The sequence below is a fragment of the Neoarius graeffei genome, chromosome 13, assembly GCF_027579695.1.
Source record: "Neoarius graeffei isolate fNeoGra1 chromosome 13, fNeoGra1.pri, whole genome shotgun sequence".
Lineage (NCBI taxonomy): Eukaryota > Metazoa > Chordata > Actinopteri > Siluriformes > Ariidae > Neoarius > Neoarius graeffei.
Window position 1 is genome coordinate 64,380,058 of NC_083581.1, and position 25,296 is coordinate 64,405,353.

Here is a 25,296-nt window from a genome sequence, read left to right on the forward strand (position 1 = left end):
AAAAAAAACTGTCACAGCACGCTAATCACTCTTTGCAAGATTCTCTGCCACACCTCCTCTTCATGAAAGTCCATGCAGTCCCAGTGATGAGCCAGAGTAGCGTTCTTGCGTTTCCAGTACTCCAGGAAGGTGACGGCCCAGAAGGACATGAACACACTAAAGAACACTGTGCCAGGATGGTCAAACAGATAACCCACCTAAAAATGGGAAATTACAATAAACGTATACAGTAAGTATTTGCAATAAGTTATACAGTAAGCTCCAGTGGTTTAGAGGAAGCTGTAGGCTGTGTACCTTAGCCATGGGGCAAATGTCTGACATATTCCAGGGTTTGCAGGTTTCACAGAGGGGGCACATAAGGTAGCGGCCCCCGCTTTCACAGATTTCTGTCCTATGAATAGCATAATGAATACAAAGTAACACCTTACTTAAAAGCAGTGTTTATAATTATACATTACACCCAACGTTCATGAAATACAAGGTTCAAAAGAGCACATTACACCATGGACTGTTCCTGGCAACTCACAGAAACATTCATCATCATCTTCTTTTGGCGCATCTTTGATTTGGTGTAGGTTTTACACCAGATGCCTTCCCTAACGTAACCCTCCCATCTTATGCAATCCCACTGGCTGGGTATTTTTACCTAATTTGCGTTGTCTTTGACCTGTAGGAGGAAACCAGATGAAACCCATGCAGACTCGGGGAGAACATGCAAACTCCACACAGAAAGGTCCCCGTCGGTCACTGGGCTCGAACCCAGAACCTTCTTGCTGTGAGGTGACAGTGCTAACCACTACACCACCATACCGCCCATACATAAACATTTATAAACAACAGACCTCAGCTGTCTTAATAAACATTTGTTAATCCATCCATCCATTATCCGTAACCGCTTATCCTGTGCAGGGTCGCGGAAAAACTAGAGCCTGTCCCAGCTGACTACGGGTGAGAGGCGGGGTACACCCTGGACAAGTCGCCAGATCATCACAGGGCTGACACAGAGACAAACAACCATTCACACACCTTCACATTCACACCTACGGTCAATTTAGAGTCACCAGTTAGCCTAACCTGCATGTCTTTGGACTGTAGGGGAAACCGGAGCACCCGGAGGAAACCCACATGGACACGGGGAGAACATGCAAACTCCACACAGAAAGGCCCTCGTCGGTCACCGGGCTCAAACCCAGAACCTTCTTGCTGTGAGGCGACAGTGCTAACCACTACACCACCGTGCCGCCCAGGTTTGTTAATATTAATGTTAATGTTGACATGACAACTATGTTAAAATCCACTGATGACAACTCACTTTGAGGTTGTTTGTAGCTACATCAGAGTCACATAATGGTGATAACAATGGTGATTATTACAGTTTTATGTCATGTTTATAGGCTGTAATAAATAGTAATAACCAGAGCATCAGTGACACAGTGACTCACACGGCCATACCAATCATAGAACCAGGGACTAACTATTGTGCAGACTGATTAGATCTTCCAAACAAAACAATCAGAATCAAAATCCATTGAAAACTCAGGGAGGATTAGCAATTTTTGTGAATTGTGGACGGACGACGGATGGACGGACGGATGACGGACGCCGCATGATGGCAGTAGCTAATTGCCTACGGCTGGTGAGCCAAAAATATTAGAAATAGTAACTTCATTTGGCAAGCCATGTTGTTTTATCACTATGTGATCCTGACATAAAAAAAGCAAACTGAGATATAACACTACTCACAAAGCTACAGAAATTTTTTGATGATGAGGAGGATTGTTATAATTGCCTTTTTTCAAAAAATATATACGTCATTTGAGTACTCCGGTGCAATGTGAACTTGACATCACAAGCGCAGCTAATTTTTCCATCTTGACAGCCGAAGTCTGTTTGAATAAGTATTTTTGTTTGTGGGCGGCACGGTGGTGTAGTGGTTAGCGCTGTCGCCTCACAACAAGAAGGTCCGGGTTCAAGCCCCATGGCCGGCGAGGGCCTTTCTGTGCGGAGTTTGCATGTTCTCCCCGTGTCCGCGTGGGTTTCCTCCGGGTGCTCTGGTTTCCCCCACAGTCCAAAGACATGCAGGTTAGGTTAACTGGTGACTCTAAATTGACCGTAGGTGTGAATGGTTGTCTGTGTCTATGTGTCAGCCCTGTGATGACCTGGCGACTTGTCCAGGGTGTACCCCGCCTTTCGCCCGTAGTCAGCTGGGATAGGCTCCAGCTTGCCTGCGACCCTGTAGAAGGATAAAGCAGCTAGAGATAATGAGATGAGATGAGATTTTTGTTTGTTTCGTTGTTTATTAGACAGCGCAGTGATGCAGCAGGACGCATTGCTACCTCACAGTTCCAGGGGCCTTGATTTGCTCCTGAGCTCGGGTTACTGTCTGTCTGGAGTTTCACATGTTCTCCCCACATCTGTACGGGCGTCCTATGGGTTCTTTATTTCCCCTCACCTCCCAAAAACATGCTGGCATGTGAATTAGCTGAGCTAAATTTCCCCTGAATGGGGTCGATGAGGATAAAGTGATTATTGAAGATAAATGAACAAATGAATGAGTTAGTTAATTAGTTAATTAATTAATTTACTAAACCTTCTACTACTATCCCACTTGGGAGGACAATACAAACCTTGTTACCAATATACTGTACAGTATAAAGTTATTTTTTTGGACTATTAAAGCCACTCCACCAAGAAGAAAAGAGAAAAAGCTGGAAAGAAAGAAAAAAGCAGAATAAAATGATAAATAATAATTTAAAAAGGGAGAGGAAATAAAAATTTAAAACATATGCATATGTATATGCGCCCATCAACAAATTAAAAACAAGCCATAATTTGACAGCAAAACAAGAATGAATGCATGGTAATGAAAATAAAATATTTATTCTATACACATTCACTGGATATGAGCAATCACATGCTCTGATTGGCTATTCTACTACTAGGATATCAGCTCATATACTGTGAGTAGAGAAAAACAAAATGGCGGAGCGTGTTGCTGAACCAGCCGAGGATGAAATAGAAACTCTACTCAAAAACAAAACCCTAAAAAAATCAAAAAAGCAACAAAATATGGAATAAAAGTATTTGATGGTAAGAACGTATCTTTTTTTTTCCAGAATTATCATCGCATTTTTTCACAAATTGCTCCTGTTATTTGGCCGGTTTGTTTAAATTCTAAGCGGAAATGATTGTCAGATGTTTTGTATAAAGTTTTTATTTATCGAATTTGCAAAAAATAAAAATGCTCTGTTTCTCAAAATCCAGTGAATATGGATAGAATAAAACAGTTATCAGCTCATGTATGACTCAATTTCATGGAATAACTTAATTATTTAGGTTTATGCCTGTTGTCAAAAGGGCTTATATAGGTGTAATAAAGCCCTATGAACCTGCTCCCTCCTTACGTAACCTGTTACTGAACAGAATAAGTACATTTGAGGATATGAAAAAAGCAAGCAATACATGTAATAAAATTCTGCTGCTAAAATAATTTGGATGAGGGTGCAGCGTCCCAGCGAATGCCTAAGCTGCTTTCACACAATCGGACATTAACTTGAGATATTAAGAGATAAGAAGGCAGTACATAAGCTGTTCTGAAAATGACATAAGTGTCTGATAGAGTACGTTCATTTTATCTGTGGATCAATAGCACTTATAGGGTGAACATACGAGATACTCCATCAGTGAGACTATGCACAATTCAGAGATAGACTTTCATCTTTTTCCTGACTGAACCTTATCTTCATGCCTTGCTTCCTGTTTAGTCTTTTTGCTGCAAACACCCCCATCCCAGCAGCCGCTTTGAAAGCACCTTTGGTCAACTGTTTCCATGGAAACAGATTAAAGGCAAAAAAGACACAGACACAATACACTGTTTGCTGCAGTGGCCTGCGGAGCAGAAAGCAATAGTTTGATTGAGTTTCAGAAAAGTTTTGCAGGAGCACTGCATTTGTTTAAAGATACTGACGCTGGGGTGTTGGATCCCATAGTCAGGATGCCTGAGACAAACACAAGAGTCCCAACTATAGCTGCAGGAAGGAGCCATACTGTGTAAAAGCCTGTAAAGACCAAACAGAACATTTTTACAATCTCATTGAAGAATTATTTATTTGCTATAAATATTACCATTGTAATCTCATCATCAGCATAAAGTAAATGAGAAGTGTCTGCTCACCAAGCCACGCAAAATAAAGGGCTATTTTCTCCCCAAAGTATTCTCGTATATGATCCAGAGGCTGGTATTTGTACCATTTGGACCAGCGAGCCCAGTAGTGATACAGAACCTGTCTCCGGTTTAACTGATCAGAAGAGATCTCATATCCTGGCAGCTCAAAGGGACCCTGAAAATAAAAAAAGTAAGCACTTTATTTATTTATTTTTATTACAGAATGTTCCTTGTATTAGAGTTCTTAAGATAGCAGCAATTACAAGTAATTTCAAGGACACTGAAAATGATATTTTAAATTATTCTATCTACATTCACTGGATGTGAGCAATCGCGCACTCTGATAGGCTAATCTACTACTAGGATATCAGCTCATATACCATGAGTAGAGAAAAAAAAATGGTGGTGCGCATCAAGTCAGATGTATCACTTTGTTATCAAATATTTAAAAGAAACAGAAATAGCTAAAAGAATATAGTCCCCCCCCCCCCCCCCCCAATATCTCCTGTTCCACACTCCAGCCCAGTCAGTGGCGGTAATGCAGCTTTAAGTTGGTTTACCAACCGCCAAAAAAACTCTAAAGAAAAAGAAGAAAATGGTGGAGCGTGTTACTGAACCAACCGAGGACGAAATAAAAACTCTACTCAAAAACAAAACCACAAAAAAATGCAAAAAAAAGCAACAAAATATGGAATAAAAGTATTTGATGGTAAAAACGTATCTTTTTTTTTTTTTTTCAAGAATTATTATCGCATTTTTCACAAATTGTTACTGTCATTTCACCAGTCTGTTTACATTCTAAGCAGAAATTATTTTGTTGGACGTTTTGTATAAGGTTTTTATTTATCAAATTGGCAAAAAAATAAAAATGCTCCGTTTCTCCAAATCCAGTGAATGTGGATAGAATAAATCAGTTATTCGACTCAATCTCATCGTACATGGCTTATAGCTGACTCGATGTTCCATGAGTTCGTCTTTCAGCTCATGTACGACTCGATTTCGTGGAATAACTGTTAAGTATCTTATGTAAAATCTACCAGGCTTGTACAGCAAATTACTGCAATAATAATAATAATAATAATAATAATAATAATAATAATAATAATAATAACAACGTTACCTACAAATAATAGTTGGTGCCTATTTTGTGTGTTAAATATGTAAGTAGAAAGAAACTTAAGTGGTAAAAACAGCTATAGGGAAATACTGATGCTCAGATAACACAATAATGTTAATATGTATGAGAATGGCTTCATGCACTGATTGAATATTTGCTGTTGATTTTTATTTTTTGTAACAATCAATCTTTTTTTTTTTTATAACATTACATACTACCAAACCTCAGTAAACATTTTCAGATCTGATTGTAAAGTGTATGGGTGTACAGTAAACGGTATGCACAGCCAACAAATGTGCAATAATGTCTGTGATGTATTATGTAATAATCATGCAACAACATGAAAGTAAACAGTTGTCCAAATACTATGAAATACAGTCAAGCCGGAAAGTCTGTACACCCCTTTCACCTTCTCCACGTTTTATTACGTTACAGACTTATTCTACAATAGATTGAGTTAATTTTTTGTCACAAAATTCTACACAAAATAGTCCATAATGACAAAGTGAAAGCAGGTTTTTAGACATTTGTGCTAATTTATTAAAAATCAAAATGTAAAATATCATATGTACACAAATGTGCACACCCTTTGATATGACACCCAAAAGTTAGCTTAGGTGCATTTTGTTTCCACGGATACTGCTTGAGATGTTTCTACAACTTCATTGGAGTCCACCTGTGGTAAATTCAATTGATTGGACATGATTGGGGATTGCCAAGACCTGCCTATATAAGGTCCCACAGTTGACGGTGCATGTCAGAGCAAACTCCAAGCCATGGGGTCAAAGGAATTATCTGCAGACCTCAGAAACAGGATTGTGTCAAGGCATAGATCTGGAGAAGGGTACAGAAAAATTGCTGCAGCTTTACAGGTCCCAAAGAGCACAGTGGCCATCATCATTCATAAATGGAAGAAGTTTGGAATCACCAAGAATCTTCCTAGGCCTGGCCGCCCAGCCAAACTGAGCGATGGGCCTTGACCAAGGAGGTGAGCAGGAACCCGAGGGTCACTCTGACAGAGCTCCAGCGTATCCTTGTGGAGATGGGAGAACCTTTCAGAAGATCAACCATCCAGGCAACACTCCACAAATTAGGCCTTTATGGTAGAGTGGCCAGACGGAAGCCACTCCTTAGTAAAAGGCACATGACAGCCCACTTGGAGTTTGCCAAAAGGCACCTAGAGGACTCTCAAACCATGAGAAACAAGATTCTCTGGTCTGATGAAACTAAAATTGAACTTTTTGGCCTGAATACCAAGTGTCACATCTGGAGGAAACCAGGTACCACTCATCACCTGGCTAATGCCATCCCTACAGTGAAGCATGGCGGTGGCAGCATCTTGACGTGGGGATGTTTTCAGCAGCGGGAATAGGGTGACTAGTCTGGATAGAGAGAAAGATGAATGCAGCTAAGTACACCAAGATCCTTGAAGAAAACCTGCTCCAGAGCGCTCTGGACCTCAGACTGGGGCAAAGGTTTACCTTCCAACATCACAATGACCCAAAGCACACAGCCAAGAGAACAAAGGAGTGGCTTCAGAGAAAGTCTGTGAATGTCCTTGAATGGCCCAGCCAGAGCCCAGACCTGAATCCAATGAAACATCTGTGGAAGGAGCTGAAAATGGCTGTGTACCGATGCTCCCCATCCAACCTGATGGAGCTTGCAAGGATATGCCAAGAGGAATGGGCAAAAATGTCCAGAAACAAGTGTGCCAAGCTCGTAGCTTCTTTCCCAAGACACCCTGAAGCTGTAATTGCTGCCAAAGGTGAATCAACCAAGTATTACTCTTATATTATATTAAGGGTGTGTACAGATATGTAAACCCATAAATAACCTATTTTTGTCAGTAAAATAAAATTGCATATTTTCTAAAAACCCTGCTTTCACTTTGTCATTATGGGTTATTTTGTGTAGAATTTTGTGACAAAAAATGAACTCAATCTATTGTAGAATAAGTCTGTAACATAATAAAACGTGGAGAAGGTGAAAGGGGTGTACAGACTTTCCGGCTTGACTGTAGCCTTGCACATGGCATTTCTTTGCATTACTTATAATTACTGAGTATTTACTAATTAATTACTAAGAATTTAATTACTGTAAAATAAAGTGCAACCTAGAAAACATTTCCAGATGCACAGCATGATTGCAAAAATGACAGTAAATAAGATTCAAAGCTACCGTTCGTATAGTTGTTCAAATATGGTGCTTAACATCAATTACTGCCTTATGCTTGACATTTTTTTCACATTAGGAGGAATTACTCGGTCTGTAATTATTCAGTAATGAGTATTTACTGTCATTTAAAAGAAAGTAAACAAGAAAACATTTCCACATGTACAGTAAATAAAATACATCACTATGGCTGATCATGTGACAGGCTGATCTCTTACATCATGTAGTGGGAATGCTGCTTTGAAGGCACCTTCGTTTAACAGTCGAGCCACTCCAACCTCAGCGCGCTTGCGTTTGCCATATACCGTCCTTGCCAAGATCTCATACACCTGCACAGGTAATTACATCCTAATACACTACATGCTGTGCTGAAAATCAGTTATATGACATGCCACAAGAATCAACAATATTATCATCATGGATAGGTACAGTTAGTTAACAGGTCTGAACTCTTAGTGAATTTGTTCTGGAACAGAAGCGCTCTTCAATCCGATTTTAAAAGGCTAGACTCAGCCAGGAGCAAGTGAATATTAGCAGGGTTCTAACTGGACCAAAATATCAGCGTAGTGACACCAGTCATAAAGGCCAGGGGTTCAGGGGCCGCCTTAGGCCCCTGAATGCTCACGGGTTCTACATGCTTGGCTCAGAGATGCATTCTAGTGCATTTCCTGGCACTTGCAGGCCTCCCTGAAAGTCACTCTTTTTTGGTAATATTAATGAGATTTTTTTTGCCAAAAGTTGCTGTGATTGTTTTTGCTTGAAAACTTATTATAATTAATATTTAAATAATATTGACTGGCTTTTTTTCGTGGTATATCAGATAGGTTCCATTCAGCTAGCATGATATTGAACTCGTCTTTGACGAGTTCAATATCATGCTAGATGAATGGAATCTATCTGATATACCACAAAAAAACAGCCAATATTATTATTATTATTATTATTATTATTATTAATACACATTTGATGGAACAATTATAGATTTTACAAAATGTTAAGAACAGGGGGGTTAATTACCAATATCCAATGCTGATTCTGATCGAATGTAATTCAAATGTCCTGTCAATCCAATGTACATGTACAAAGTCAAAGTTCTAACAATAAAAATGGTACAAGTCCAAAATGTCTGAACAACAACCCAACTTATATACAAGCAATATCCAGGTAGACAGTTCAAATTCAAAGTTACTTTTGGTCATAGTTAATTGTTCCATTGCAGTTCTTCAAAACAGAAGGGCTTTGCTGAGTGAAGTCCACGAGTGAAGTCCTCTTGTAAAAGTCCCTGTCACTTTTCCTCACCTCCAAGTAGAACTTTGACAATATTTCCACTATTGCTCTCTTTTCCAGTTTTTCAATGTCCGTTGGTATGTTTTTCTCTTCCAAATATGCATGAAGAATATCCAGTGGTTTTGGAAGCCTTTCGGGTGTTCAGTGCATCTGTCTCTTTAAATCTTCCACTTTTAATGAAGCAAATGTCACAGTCATATTTTGTGTACAAATTGTCATAGTCACTCCCTAGCATGGAAGTTTTACATCTCCGACATCTCTTTTCCAGTTTTTCGATGTCCGATGGTCTGTTTTTCTCTTGTAAATATGCGTGATGAATATATAATGAAGTTTTGGTAGCCTTTTGGGTGTTTAGCATGTCTTTAGTTTCAGTTTATTTATTTAGTGCTTAAACCGAGCACTGAATTAACCCCGTCTTCTCTGTCTCCCAGCCGACAAAGAAATGATTGTGCGCATGCGCAACAGAAAAGTTGGATCTTTGCATGTGACCTTGTGTTGTCTTGCAACATGCAATATTATAACAATATTACATGCTCATTCTCCATTGGGGAGAGTGGCGTAATATATGGAGGATAAGTGATATGATAACAATATTGCATGGCATCAATAAACCCGCTAGAAAGGAATAGAATACATGTTTTAATTCCATGGAAAAAGTGGCCTGTATGTACAATAATCAACTATATTGGTGGCATATTTATGGAATAAGAATAAAACAACCAGTTGATGTTCACAGTGTCAGCTTTATTTTCAGCTTCATCCATTCAATGACAATACATGACTATCCAGATCTAACTCAGGGACTGGCACGTATTACGTGCATGGTGGGTAAGTACCTCTTAACATTGATGGCACTTTACTGTGAACACAGCATAAGAAAGGAGGTAAACCAGACTAGCATAATCAGTAACAATCTCCACACGGAACTACCCGGGCAGCGATGCACTGAACGATTACATGGACGGGGAGTGGAGTATGTCAGAATGTAAAATATTCGCATGGCGGCGTGCTGTCCAGATATAAAACTTCTGTGTTACGGAGTGACTGTGACAGTTTGAAAACAAGAGAAAATTAAACAAAAGACCACATTTTCAAGATTGACAAGTCTTTTTATGAGTGTAGCGGCAAGTTTTTACAGGTGAGTCAGCAATACTGTGGACATAGCAGGAAGGAAACTGCATATTGGCCCGATACGCTGAAAATGCCTAGTTAGAACCCTGACTAGTATGTAATAGGGGTGTAAACCTCAGGTTTATACACTATATGATACACTATTCAATATTTGGAGATACCACTGAATCTGTTACAATATATGATATGATTTAGTAGCCTCTGAGTGATACGTTACCAACTTTGTTCAGGATCTGTAATAGGCCTGCCGTTAATTTGTGTATGATGATGACGAAGGGAAGGACTATTTTTGAATAATAGAGTGACAGGCAAATTACCTTCCTAGCCTATTCAATTATTTACACATCAGTTTAAGTATATGAATTACCTTTTTCTTTGTCATTTTCAATAATAATAATAATAATAATAATAATAATCCATTCATTTTCTATACTGCTTATCCATTGCGGTTTGCAGGAAAGCTGGAGCTAATCTCAGCTGACATCGGGCGAGAGACAGGGTACATCCTGGACAGGTCACCAATCCATCACAGGGCCAACACAGAGAGACGGAAAGCCATTCACACTCACATACAGTTGTGGTCAGAAGTTTACATACAGTGACATGAATGTCATCTTGGATATGAATGTCATGGCAATATTTGGGCTTTCAGTAATTTCTCTGAACTGTTCTTTTTCTATGGCAGAATGATTGTACAGCATACATCTTTCATTAATAAAAACACTAGAATTTGGTGCACAAGTTTTAATTTTCTTTGAGTTTTCTGAAATCAACACAGGGTCAAACTTATATATACAGGGTCAAAAATATACATACAGCACACCTAATGTTTGGGTAAAATGTCTCTTTGCAAGATTCACCTTGACCAAATATTTTTTGTTTACCATGAACAAGCTTCTGGCAGAATTCTGGTTGGATATTTCATGACTCTTCATGGTAGAATTGGTAGAGTTCAATTAATTTTTTTTTTCTTGGCATGGACTCGACTTATAAGCACGGTCCATATATTTTCAATAGGGTTGAAGTCAGGACTTGTTTTAAGCTTAAGGTTAGCCTGCTTTATCCTCCACAACCAGCTCTGATGCGTGTTTGGGTTCATTGTCCTGTTGTAGCTCCCAAGTCATGTTCAAGTTTCTGATGGTTTATGCTGAAGAATTCTGAGGTAGTCCTCCTTCTTCATTATTCCATCCACTTTGTGCAATGAACCAGTTCCACTGGCAGTAAAACAGCCCCAGAGCATGATGATCCTTCCACCACCACCAGCTGGTACAGTGTCCCTCTGTACATGGTGGTCATTGTGGCCAAACAACTCAATCTTTGTCTGATCTGACCATACAGCTATCCTCCAGAAGGCTTTTTCTTTGTTCATGTGGTCAGCTTCAAACTTTAGTGAAGCTTGAAGGTGTCAATTTTGGAGCAGGGGGTTATTTCTTGGATAGCAGCCTCTTAGTCCATGGTGATCTGAACTGTAGACAGTGATCCATCAGCTTCCAGTTTATGGCAGGGCTGTGCCATGGTGGTTCCCAGGTTGTTCCTGACCATCCAAACCAATTTCCTTTCAGCTGAGGGTGACAGTTTAAATTTTCTTGAAGCAAAGTGACTTGGCAAAGTGACTACACCTCACAATAACTTGGATACAATTGTTTGAACTGATCTCGGAATTTGCAGTTGTTTAGAAATGGCTCCAAGAGATATTCTGGAGTTGTGTACATCTGTGATCCTCTTTCTCAGATCTGCACTGAGCTCCTTGGACTTTCCCATTTTACTGTGTTTTGGTCAAGCCAGTGAGTGCTGTAAACAAACCCTTTTTATGAAGGCACAGAGAAGCTGCCAGCTGTAGTCAATCATGATCACGAACAGGAAGTTAAGAGACCTTGGCCTTGGCAAGATAAGAGAGATTTTGGAAGTTTCAGCACCTCTGAATTAATAATCTAAGTGAGTGTATGTAAATTTTTAACCCTGTATGTATAATTTTGACCCCGTGTTGATTTCAGAAAACCCAAAGAAAATTAAAAACTTGTGCACCAAATTCAAGTGTTTTTTTTAATTAAAGATGTATGCTGTACAATCATTCTGCCACAGAAAAAGAACAGTTCAAAGAAATTACTGAAAGACCAAATATTGCCATGACATTCATATCCAAAATGACATTCATGTCACTGTATGTAAACTTCTGACCACAACTGTACACACCTACAGGCAATTTAGAGTAGTCAATTGAACTAATCTTTGGACTGTGGGAAGAAACCAGAGCACCCAGAGAAAACCCACACAGGCATGAGGAGAACATGCAAACTCCACACAGAAAGGCCCCAGTCAGCCGCAGTGCTCAAACCAGAACCGGCCGCCCTAATAATAATCAATTTATATTTAATTGTAATCAATAATCATATATTTATGATAGTTGCATTAATTTCTAGCATTGCCTTTTAAATCAAAGTATCAATCGAAAACACCTGATCATTACACCTCTAGTATCTAATAAGTTATAGTACCGCACTGTCTCGACTCTGATTGGTCAGAAGGTGTTTATCAGTTCTCTGTAACAGTGGCTCAGACAGTAGAGCCGACTACAAGGCAAAGTTACAGGTGTATATTAATGCTCCCATGCAAATTAATTGTTATTTCAATAGTGACAACTTGCAAGGGATTTAAATAGTAGGCACTCAACATAAACTGATTAAAGTGTGTGTACGGTAATTGTTAATTATTACAATATTCGGTGGCAGTGTTTGGTAACAGCCAAAGGTAACGATGGTCATTTAAGTTTTCTAAAACAGAAAGACCTAAAATGGAAGGCTTTGCAGTTTCTCTGTAACATGAAAATTGCAAGTTTTTTTGTCTTAATAAATGCAACTATGAATGAACAAAATGTTGCATGTAGCAATAAATTGATAGGAAGTATAACATCTCATCTCATTATCTCTAGCCGCTTTATCCTTCTACAGGGTCGCAGGCAAGCTGGAGCCTATCCCAGCTGACTACGGGCGAAAGGCGGGGTACACCCTGGACAAGTCGCCAGGTCATCACAGGGCTGACACATAGACACAGACCACCATTCACACCTACGGTCAATTTAGAGCCACCAGTTAACCTAACCTGCATGTCTTTGGACTGTGGGGGAAACCGGAGCACCCGGAGGAAACCCACGCGGACACGGGGAGAACATGCAAACTTCACACAGAAAGGCCCTCGCCGGCCCCGGGGCTCGAACCCAGGACCTTCTTGCTGTGAGGCGACAGCGCTAACCACTACACCACCGTGCCGCCCCGAAGTATAACATGTAATCCTTTAATAAATAAAAATTTGTCAGTGCTGGCAAATTGCTGTGGTGTAAGAGGAAACACACACTTTGGGATGGACTGTTATTGGAAAATAATCATCTTTGTGTTGTTAATGGTTCTCCACTTCAACCATCTTGTCTTTGATTATTTTCCTATAACAGCACACCCCACTGTTTCATTACTTTGTACATAATAAATAATTAAATGATTATAAGTACAATAAAATAATTTCAAAAACCAAAATAAAATACAAAAATTTTATATCAGATTTAAAGGTAGACTGCCTTTCAGATTTTTCAAGTGTAGGTCATAAAAAGAATTACTCAATCATTTTTGTTTAGTGGGCCAAAAGCTACTGAATTTGAATCACAGACTTCCAATTTTATTAGTTTTCTTTAAATAGAACAATTAATGAATTTAGGACCACGAAGCCCTAAATTCTCTGCTATTTTTTCCTGCTTCACCATGACGCAATACAAGATACTACGTCACGCATCACGTGGTGGGCTTTCCCTGTTCGCGCAAAGCATTGTGGGATACAAATTTGAAACAGGAGAGAAAAATGGCAGACATGAGTGTACGAATTAAACGTGAAAGACCGACTATGGTAACGGAAAGTGAGAAGAAAAGACGTTATATTGCAAAGGAAAGGAAATGCAGGAACAAACTGATAAATATTGGTGGTCAGCGAGCACCTCGGTGTGAGCAGCTGTTCGTTTAGTGACAGAATGATGTAACCATCAGTGCACAGTTAAAGGTAAACCTGCGCATGCACGCACGGACTTCCTTTGTCTGCCTGACTGCACAACGCAAGCGATTTCATGCACATTATTTGCTGAGGAATCCCCTCAAATTAAATAACTTCCCAGCCACAGATATTTTGTGAGATATTACAAAAATAAACATATATCACAATGACCATATTTCAGAGGGAACTAAATTTCACCGGTTTTATGAAATCGAAAGGCCGTCTCACTTTAATTTAATTTTTAATCGAGCCATTGGTCAAAAATGTTTAGCAAGTGCACTTACGATGCGCTGTCTCTGTGTGTTGGTGAAATAATTCTTATGATCCTCACAGCCCAGAAACCTTGCAAAAGAAGAAATAATATCAGTCACAGCTACAACTTAAAAAAAAAAATACAGTACATACACCAATAAAAATGGCTCAACCAGCCATTGCTCACTTTTCCATCTTGGACCTGCGGAAGGCACATGTGTAATAGTCCACCGGCCTGTTAGGCACCGAGTCTGCCATGATGTTTGGCACCCAGAGTTTTTGGAGAACCCGGGCTGAGGTGTTAAAATCTGGATGTGGCTGTGCCTGTGGGAAAATAAATAAATTATGTCAAGTCCATGCTTCATAATTGTTTCTAATATTTATGAAACAATCTGTGACCTTCAGACTGCTGCAGAGATTGTGCACAACCGCTTTGTAACAGGAAAAAGAGGAGAATAACTTAGTAAAGGCAGCATAAATAGCTGACCTGTAGCGGTGCTCTGAGGCATAATTCTTCAGCATAGTACACCAACACCTCCCAGGGAGCACTGAGCTTCAGATAGTGTACTGTCTTTTTCACACTGGATGATTCCTCCTGGGAATAGAAACAAGACCAATGCACATCATTCAATCAAGTCCTGAACACAGGTTCGAAAGAGAAACATGATGAAAATTTGGACCTTTTCTAAAAGAAGACCAGCACTCTGTAGATTCTGAATGAATTTGTCCCTCCATCTGGCCAGCTGTGCTTTCCTCTTCTCAGATCTGCTCTCCTCTTGAATCACCTGCTCCACATCCTCCTGGGGCTCTCGGGAGCTCTCACATCGAGCTCTCCGCTTCCTGCGGGACTTCACCTCCCACACCAGCACAAAATCTGAGACATACACACCACCAGTACTCATAAAAGGAAAAAGTACAATCAGAAACAGGATGTCATGCTTTGGGGCTTCTTGGTAAAATGTCAAGCTTTTGTTGTCATTAACTTTGAGAGAAATAAAAGGAGGCTGGCGTGGAAAAGAATGCTTTTTACTAAATCGTAAATGGGGGGAAAAAGACACAAACTTGACATTCTTTGACATTCCACAACGTTAAATGGAACTTACACAGATTAAATAAATAAATAAATGGGGGGGTTTAATTTAAAAAAAATGTAGCACTTGCAAAGGGCGGCACGGTGGTTAGCACTGTCACCTCATAGCAAGAAGGTCTTGGGTTCGAACCCAATGGCCGACGAGAGCCTTTCTGTGTGGAGTTTGCATGTTCTCCCTGTGTCTGTGTGGGTTTCCTCTGGGTGCTCCGGTTTCCCCCACAGTCCAAAAGACATGCAGGTTAGGCTAATCAGTGGCTCTAAATTGACCGTAGGTGTGAATGTGAGTGTGAATGGTTGTTTGTCTCTATGTGTCAGCCCTGCGACAATCTGGCGACTTGTCCAGGGTGTACCCTGCCTCTCACCCACAATCAGCTGGGATAGGCTCCAGCTTGCCTACGACTGTGAACAGGATAAGCGGCTATAGATAATGGATGAATGGATGGATAGCACTTGCAAAATGGAAAGAAAAATAAAACACTTCAGGATGTGCTGTTATTGGAAAATAGTCAACCTTGTGGTCGTAATGGCCCTAAGTTTCATATCAGACCACATCACACCACCCCATCATGAATTATTTTCCTATAACTGCATGCTTCATCAGGTTTTATTGCTTAAAATGTCAAAACTAGCCAAATCCACTGAATGGAAATACTGCAAATCAGTTTTTCTCTAAGGTATCTTTGAAATTACAGTCCCCTCAGAAAGTACTGGAACAGCAAGGCCAATTCTTTTGTTTTTGCTATACACTGAAGACATTTGGGTTTGAGATCAAAAGATGCATATGAAGCAATAGGTCAGAATTTCAGCTTTCATTTCCTGATATTTATGTCAAGATGACCATGAGTTGGTCTAGTGGTTAGCGGGTCCACCTCTCGACCGGGAGATTGCGAGTTCTACTCACGGTCGGGTAATACCAAAGACCATCATAAAAATGGTACCTACTGCCATCTGGCAAGGCACGCTGCAATGCAGATGTGAATGGGGAGTCAAACTCTCGTGGTTACCAGATGACTGACCCCCCCCCAAACTGTAATCCTAGCTATATAATAGGTGAGAGGCCGAGGGCTACTGAAACAGAGACTGGCGCTGCACCCATGTGCCTCAAGAGCTGGTTAGTACTGGGATGGGAGACTACCTGGGAAGACCAGATCCTGGTGCAGGAGGGACTTTGATTTGACTATGTCAAGATGTGTTAAACAACTTGGAGTACATCACCTTTGATGGCAGAGCGCCCAATTTTTTAGGTGAGCAGAAGTATTGGAACAGACAGACTTAAATTAAATTACCGTAAAGTACACTTAATATTTGGCTGCATATCTCTTGCTTGCAATGACTGCATCAAACTGGTGACCCACTCACATCACCAAACTCTTGCATTCTTCTTTTGTGATGTTTTATCTTGCTTGCACTGCAGCTTCTTTAAGTTGTTGTTTGTTTTGGAGAGTTTCTTCAGGAGCTGAAATGCATGCTGAAGTGGGTTAAAATCTGATGATTGACTTCACCAGTCAAAAAAATCCCCACTTTTTCCACCTTTGTTGTGTTAGCAGTGTTTCGGCTAATTGTCTTGCTGCACGAAGAGGTTCCTTCCAATTAGACTGAATGCATTTTTTTTCTGGAAATTGGCAGACAGGATGTTTCTGTAGACTTATGATCTTTCTGCTGCTACCATCTGAGTTACATCATTAATAAAGATTAGTGAGCCTGTAATGGTTGTCTGTGTCTACAGTATGCGTCAGCCCTGCGATGACCTGGCGGCTTGTCCAGGGTGTACCCCGCCTCTCGCCCATAGTCAGCTGGGATAGGCTCCAGCTTGCCTGCAACCCTGTAGGACAGGATAAGCGGCTACAGATAATGGATGGATGGATGGATGGATGGATGGTGAGCCTGTTCCTGAAGCAGCCCTGCAGCTGACTGCCCTGCAGATGACACCACTGCCACTGTGTCTGTGAAGGTTCTCAGTCATCCAGGTCATAGTAAACCATAGGTGCTAAAGAAGGCAACTGGACTTGCTTGAAATTCTTGAAGATGTTTCACCTCTCATCCGGAAGGCTTCTTCAGTTGTGTCTGACTAGTGGGGAGTTCCAGGTATTTATTCTCTAGTGCAGTGTTTCTCAACCACTGGGCCGCAGCTCATAAGCCATTAAGTGCCATCTAGTGGGCTGCAAAAATGTTTTCAAGTTGAAGTTAATTTTTTACTCAGAGTAGAGTGCAATTGCTGGGTTGCATCTGACATCACATCTGCCTCATTAAGCTATGATCACATTACAGCTCACGATGCTTTGCGATGGGTTATCGATGAAAATGAGTCATTTCGGTGGCAATATACACGCGAGTTAAAAGTTGTGGTTACGCAGTAAGTGAACACTTGACTGTTCATGTCTTTGCATACTTGAGCCTGGCACAGCTTGAGGGGCCACGCACACTCACGGAGTGCGTTGTGCACGTGCTTGGGACACAGTCATTATGGGAAACACCTGATACTGATTTGAGCGCAATCAGCATGCACAGATACAGAAGCTGTTTTCACAGAGACTTTGTGAAGCATTATCATCATCACTGTCATGTTTGTTTCTAGCCATGTTTATAACACTGTTTAAATATTCTGCTTTCTGTTTTGCTTTTGGAAATATCACGCCTGCTAATAAACACTCTTCCTGCACTTAGATCTGTCTACCACCATCCATCTTGTAGTGTCCTGATCCCCAGATCTTTAACCCAGCCACATATAAAAAGTTGTGCGCCTCCATGCTCTTCCAGGTTTTCATCCATTTGTCCATGTAGAACGATGTCTGCAGCACCAGGTAGTTTGAGATGTCGGGGAACTCAACGGATGGATAATTTTCCAACTCATAGGAAAAATCCTTCTTTGTTAGCATGTAAGGATCTATCCCATCGAGTGGTTTCTATAGCCACTTCTTTTGAGTGAACTTCTTGGTTTTAATAACTTGCTTGTTTTCTGTACACAAACATGGCAATAAGTTCTTGTGTTAATGGACCAGACTCCACTTTTGGATCATTAATCCCTTTTGACTGAGAATATCCTGCATGCATGGTTTTATGATGGCTTCTGGCACATCCATACAATTTTAAATACAATACCTACAATTAAAAACAGTTTGTTTTTATTGCATTTATTTAATTCTTGGGCTCCCATCTGTAACAGGGAGTGATGTTGCATTCCGTTAATATACTTTACAGTAGATTATTAGATTCTAATAGAATAGATGAGCCAAAATAACTGGGGATCTTTTAATGGGCCCTGACTCATTACAAGTATGAATACAGTAGGTGGGCCTCAAAGCAGAAAAGGTTGAGAACCCCTGCTCTAATGGACCAAAAGCAACCCTAAGGAGAGTCGTTGAAGTCACATGGGTCATTGACCCTAACTCCCCACTAGTCAGACAGAACTGAAGAATCCTTTCGGATGAGAGGTGAAATGTCTTCAAGAATTTCAAACAAGTCCAGTTGCCTTCTTTAGCACCTACGGTTCACTGCCACTGTGCTTGACGGATGAGCTTGTATGTTTTGGATCACAAGCAGATCCTTTCTTTCTCCAAACTTTGGCCTTTACCATCACTTTAGGAGAGGTTGATCTTGGTTCCAGAAGTTTTGTGGCTCATCTCTGTATTCCTTTGCAAAATCCAAATCTGGCCTTCTGATTATAACTGCCAATGAATGGTGTGCAGCTTGTGGTATGATCGCTATATTTCTGCTCTCAATCTCTTCTTTGAACAGTGAATTGTGATAACTTCACCCCTGCCTTGTGGACATTGTTGGTGATGTGCCTGGGTTTTTCTTCACAGCTCTTAATGTTATCAACTGCTATTGCCTGACCTGTTTGATGTCAGATTGTTAGTATACCACCAAATTGTTGTATTTGATATGCCAAATGCTTGTACAGTGGCTCTGATACATTTTTCCTCTTTTCTCAGCTTCAACATGGTTTTCTTTTCTCCCGTAGACAGCTCTCTGGTCTTCATGTTGGTTTATCCTTTTTAACAGCAAATACAGTCTTCACAAGTGAAAACCAGGGTTCAGACTAAGAGTAGACATTCAGAGCTATTCATTATTTAAACAATCAATTTAACAAGACACACATGGGCAACAAGAAACACCTGTCAGTCACATGTTCCAGTATTTTTGATCACTTGAAGAAAAAAAAAGGGTCAGATTAAACAAAAGGTGGCATGTTCAATTTGGATTACTACAAATAAATAAAATAAACACGAGTGAGGATCAGCGTTACCTATTTTAGTTTGAGCATCTCTGAAATAGTTGCCTGGAGGCCCAACTGGCGGAGTGGCTGTCTTCTCACACTGAACATAGACTGGATCATCTTTGTCATCAACAGCAGCATTCAGCTGGTTTCATGTAACAGGCAGATATGATGAATGAGCTTGATGCCAACATGATTGTGTAATCAGAACAAATTTCTCATTAATGATCCTGAAAAATCCACAGGGACTAAGGAAAACAGGTGGTAGAAAGATGTTAATATCAAGCTTCTGTCTCTCAAAACCTCCTGAGTGACTCATTCAAGCATGACTTTTGAGAACGCAGGAGATAATTAAGCAGACTAAGTAACAAACATCAGAGGTAGGAGACGGGAGGATAAGTGTTAAAGAACATCTACTTCAAGGGAATCTCATAAACTGCTATAAAGTGCTAATACTACAGGCCATAGTAATTAGACAGAGCAAGAAGACTGAATTACTCCACATTGATGGCACTCATTGTTTTAATGCAGCACCAGGGAAAACAATGACAGCTGTAGGAGTAGCGCATAAGAGGCTAAGTGCAATTTGTGAAAAAACAAAACACATAACAGAAGGTAAGATAATACTCATAAATCTACATTATAAAAAGTCCATAGAGTAAGCACTTTAAACAAAGATTCATAAAAATCACTTACATATCGAGGAGGAATGAAGCCCCCGTTCTCCAAGCTTCCATAGCACTCAGTGCCGTATGAGTCTCCAGTGTGTTCCAGGTCCAGTAGAACCTCGCGGTCCTTGGACAGCTCCGAGCCCTTCTTCCTGAGCATTAAGTATGTCAAATTCAGCAGATCAGTACCAGAGATGCAGGAACTGTGAAGTTCAGTGCGCAGCAAATACTGCAAATGCACATGCACACCAATTATAATAGTGTATGGTGCCAGTCAGATATACTAGAGGAAACACTTCTACATAAATCAGTTCAATGAATTATGTGGGAAATCAAATTATTGATGCATTCTTTTATGGAAAGAGCTAAGCAGAGAGCAGAGGAGAATGCACACTGTGTTCAGTAGAAGAGAGAGAGAGACTGCAGCAGGTTCTCTCATTCACTGCATCCCTCTGTCTCTGTAGCACTCCAGAGAGAGAGAGAGAGAGAGAATGAACTACCGTAACGTTCCTAGAACAGGAGCAACATGTCCTCTTATTAACAGGGAGTTTAAAATGTCAAAACATGCAAAATTACAAACCAAACATTTTATATTAATACTATACTGTGTGTATTATATGTTGCAGTAGATACAGTATTGCAAATGCAAATTTCTGTTTTTTAGGGGGGAAAAAATTGCAATGCAGTTACAATTTGTAATGCAGTGCATTGCAGTTTTATTTCCATCTGTGCCATTATCTATCATCATTATCTATCACCACATATCCAGCCATTTTACTGGGATCTGCATGTGTCTACGTGCTGCATTTAATCCCAGGCACCACATACTTGCCCTCACCCTGTCTTCATATCTCACACTTGCCAGTGATGTTACTGCAGTGATGCAGAGTAGTGGGAGGTGTCTGCAATGCTGGGTGGTAGGGTGAAGACCAAATAAGCACTTCTGGCCAACAAACAGTACTGGAACTAGAAACAGTGCATGACTGGTTTTAGACAGCATAATTATCGCTCTAGGACACGGCAAAGAAGGAATTGCGGGGGGCGCTGGTGATGGGGTGAGATGGAAAATACAAAAAAAAAAAGTCTATGAGACTCTAATAGGACTAAATGTGATGAGGCTCTTTTATAAATTTTACAGTGGTGCTTGAAAGTTTGTGAACCCTTTAGAATTTTCCCTATTTCTGCATAAATATGACCTAAAACTTCATCAGATTTTCACACGAGTCCTAAAAGTAGATAAAGAGAACCCAGTTAAACAAATGAGACAAAAATATTATACTTGGTCATTTATTGAGGAAAATGATCCAATATTACATATCTGTGAGTGGCAAAAGTATGTAAACCTTCGCTTTCAGTATCTGGTGTGACCCCCTTGTGCAGCAATAACTGCAACTAAACATTTCTGGTAACTGTTGATCAGTCCTGCACACCGGCTTGGAGGAATTTTAGCCCATTCCTCCGTACAGAACAGCTTCAACTCTGGGATGTTGGTGGGTTTCCTCACATGAACTGTTCGCTTCAGGTCCTTCCACAACATTTCAATTGGATTAAGGTCAGGACTTTAACTTGGCCATTCTAAAACATTAACTTTATTCTTCTTTAACCATTCTTTGGTAGAACGACTTGTGTGCTTAGGGTCGGTGTCTTGTTGCATGACCCACCTTCTCTTGAGATTCAGTTCATGGACAGATGTCCTGACATTTTCCTTTCGAATTCGCTGGTATAATTCAGAATTCATTGTTCCATCAATGATGGCAAGCCGTCCTGGCCCAGATGCAGCAAAACAGGCCCAAACCATGATACTACCACCACCATGTTTCACAGATGGGATAAGGTTCTTATGCTGGAATGCAGTGTTTTCCTTTCTCCAAACATAATACTTCTCATTTAAACCAAAAAGTTCTATTTTGGTCTCATCCATCCACAAAACATTTTTCCAATAGCCTTTTGGCTTGTCCACATGATCTTTAGCAAACTGCAGATGAACAGCAATGTTCTTTTTGGAGAGCCGTGGCTTTCTCCTTGCAACCCTGCCATGCACACCATTGTTGTTCAGTGTTCTCCTGATGGTGGACTCATGAACATTAGTCAATGTGAGAGAGGCTTTCAGTTGCTTAGCTACCCTGGGGTCCTTTGTGACCTCACTGACTATTACACGCCTTGCTCTTGGAGTGATCGTTGTTGGTCGACCACTCCTGGGGAGGGTAACAATGGTCTTGAATTTCCTCCATTTGTACACAGTCTGTCTGACTGTGGATTGGTGGAGTCCAAACTCTTTAGAGATGGTTTTGTAACCTTTTCCAGCCTGATGAGCATCAACAACGCTTTTTCTGAGGTCCTCAGAAATCTCCTTTGTTTGTGTGATGATACACTTCCACAAACGTGTTGTGAAGATAAGACTTTGATAGATCCCTGTTCTTTAAATAAAACAGGGTGGCCACTCACACCTGATTGTCATCCCATTGAAAACACCTGACTCTAATTTCACCTTCAAATTAACTGCTAATCCTAGAGGTTCGCATACTTTTGCCACTCACAAATATGTAATATTGGATCATTTTCCTCAGTAAATAAATGACCAAGTAGAATATTTTTGTCTCATTTGTTTAACTGGGTTCTCTTTATCTACTTTTAGGACTTATGTGAAAATCTGATCATGTTTTAGGTCATCTTTATGCAGAAATATAGAAAATTCTAAAGGGTTCACAAACTTTCAAGCACCACTATATTTTTACTTTATTATTATTTTTTTTTTACTTTACAGTTAATAATAGGCATTAAAAGCCCTGAGCAGATGGGAAAACTTGGTCTGTTGTGTTATTTTTTAATTCTACGGTAGCTTGAGTACTGATTGTTTTATTTTTTGTAATTTTTTCTTTATAAAAAACATTTATAATTATTTTATGTAAAAAAAATTATATTTTCTGGGCACCCATTGTATAGAGTAGTAAAGTGTTTTTGTTTTTTGTTTAAAAAACCCCCACCTTTTGGTGATGTGGTTTCATTTCAGCTTCAAACTGGAAGGACACTTGGTAGAGTGCATACGGTACCTCCACCAAGCCACATATTATCAACATCAAAATCAATTTCCTTGAACCTAGGATCATACTAAAGCTGTACACCAAATTTCATCCAAATCGGTTCACTATTTTTTGAGTTACACTGAGAACAGGCCAAAAAAAAAAAATCCTCATACATATCTGGATTTGCATCAAAATCTAATCAATTGTTCTTTGGCCTATGACCGACCTTTCCACAAAATTTCATCAAAATCTGTTCACTACTTTTTGAGTCATGTTGGGAACAGACAAACAAACAAAGAAACAAATGGAGGGGAAACCATAACCTCCTCCAACAAAGTTGGTGGGGGTAATGAGAAAATGTTAAACTTTAATTGAAAAATTTATTCAGAGAAAAACAAATCCCTCACATCAAGAAATTATTTTCAACAAAAACACAATGATTGTGTTATTGTGTGCTACTATTACTGGCACGCCTGGAAATTATACTGAACACAATGTAACTGAAGCATGTTTCCCATTTAAATTGTACATGTTTGAGTTGATTGGAGTGTGTAGGAACTTTCAAGCTGTAATCCATGACTTCCTGATTAACTGGGGAACAAATATGAGGTGACACAGAGAACAAATTCCCTTAGTCATCCATCAACATGGGAAAGAGAAGAAAACACACAAACCAAATGAGGGAGAAATGTGTTGACCTTCATAAGTCAGGGAATAGTTTATATATATATATATATATATATATATATATATATATATATATATATATAAGCTATTTGCCTGAAAATGTCCATTTCTACTGTTAGGGAAATAATAATAATAATAATAATCTCATCTCATTATCTCTAGCCGCTTTATCCTGTTCTACAGGGTCGCAGGCAAGCTGGAGCCTATCCCAGCTGACTATGGGCGAAAGGCGGGGTACACCCTGGACAAGTCGCCAGGTCATCACAGGGCTGACACATAGACAACTATTCACACTCGCATTTATACCTACGGTCAATTTAGAGTCACCAGTTAACCTAACCTGCATGTCTTTGGACTGTGGGGGAAACCAGAGCACCTGGAGGAAACCCACGCGGACACGGGGAGAACATGCAAACTCCGCACAGAAAGGCCCTCACCGGCCACGGGGCTCGAACCCAGACCTTGCTGTGAGGCGACAGCGCTAACCACTACACCACTGTGCCGCCCAATAGTCTCATCTCATCTCATTATCTCTAGCCGCTTTATCCTTCTACAGGGTCGCAGGCAAGCTGGAGCCTATCCCAGCTGACTACAGGCGAAAGGCGGGGTACACCCTGGACAAGTCGCCAGGTCATCACAGGGCTGACACATAGACACAGACAACCATTCACACTCACATTCACACCTACGGTCAATTTAGAGTCACCAGTTAACCTAACCTGCATGTCTTTGGACTGTGGGGGAAACCGGAGCACCCAGAGGAAACCCACGCGGACACGGGGAGAACATGCAAACTCCACACAGAAAGGCCCTCGCCGGCCCCGGGGCTCGAACCCAGGACCTTCTTGCTGTGAGGCGACAGTGCTAACCACTACACCACCGTGCCGCCCCCGCCCAATAGTAATAATAATAATAGTAGTAGTAGTGGACAGCAACTGGAACTTTTACAAACTTGCCTGGAAGAGGACCTGTTTTTTTTTTGCCCCCACGTACAGTGAGGAGGAGGGTAAGAGAGGCAAAAAAAACCAAAATAAAATCCCCAAGGATCACTGTTGGTGAATTACAAGGAAAAAGTAAAATCTTGGGGTTTCCAAGTCTCCAAAACCACCATCAGACGCCACCTCCATGCCAACAGATTATTTGTAAGGTCTGCCAGAAAAAAAAGCCTTTTTTGTCAGTTTACTACAAACATGAGCACCTGAAGTTTGTAAAATGCTACTACAACTTTGACTGGAACCGTGTTCTCTGGTCTGATGTAACAAAAATGGAGCTTTTTGGCAATAAACATTCAAGGTGGGTTTGGCGTAAAATGAAAGATGGCTCGAATGAAAAGAACCCGATCCCGACTGTAAAATATGGTGGAAGTTCTGTGATGTTGTGGGGTTGTTTTTTCCTCCAGAGACCCTGGAAACCTTGTTAGGGTACATGGCATCATGGACTCCATGAAATACCAGGA

General features: G+C 40.4%; 1 protein-coding gene across 1 annotated transcript in view; it reads right to left on the reverse strand.

Annotated features, from left to right (window-relative positions):
• The window catches only part of ano11 (anoctamin 11), a 48,324-nt gene extending 28,034 nt beyond the window's left edge, over nucleotides 1–20,290 (reverse strand). Inside the window, exons 1-11 of the mRNA XM_060936975.1 lie at nucleotides 20,159–20,290; nucleotides 19,493–19,607; nucleotides 14,837–15,030; nucleotides 14,644–14,751; nucleotides 14,344–14,480; nucleotides 14,189–14,246; nucleotides 7,673–7,783; nucleotides 4,175–4,340; nucleotides 3,968–4,058; nucleotides 295–391; nucleotides 54–197 (exon numbers count right to left, since the gene is read on the reverse strand). Coding sequence (XP_060792958.1) covers nucleotides 54–197; nucleotides 295–391; nucleotides 3,968–4,058; nucleotides 4,175–4,340; nucleotides 7,673–7,783; nucleotides 14,189–14,246; nucleotides 14,344–14,480; nucleotides 14,644–14,751; nucleotides 14,837–15,030; nucleotides 19,493–19,607; nucleotides 20,159–20,290 — 1,353 coding nt within the window. The remainder of the gene's footprint in view (nucleotides 1–53; nucleotides 198–294; nucleotides 392–3,967; nucleotides 4,059–4,174; nucleotides 4,341–7,672; nucleotides 7,784–14,188; nucleotides 14,247–14,343; nucleotides 14,481–14,643; nucleotides 14,752–14,836; nucleotides 15,031–19,492; nucleotides 19,608–20,158) is intronic.
• Between the last annotated feature and the right edge of the window lie 5,006 nt (nucleotides 20,291–25,296).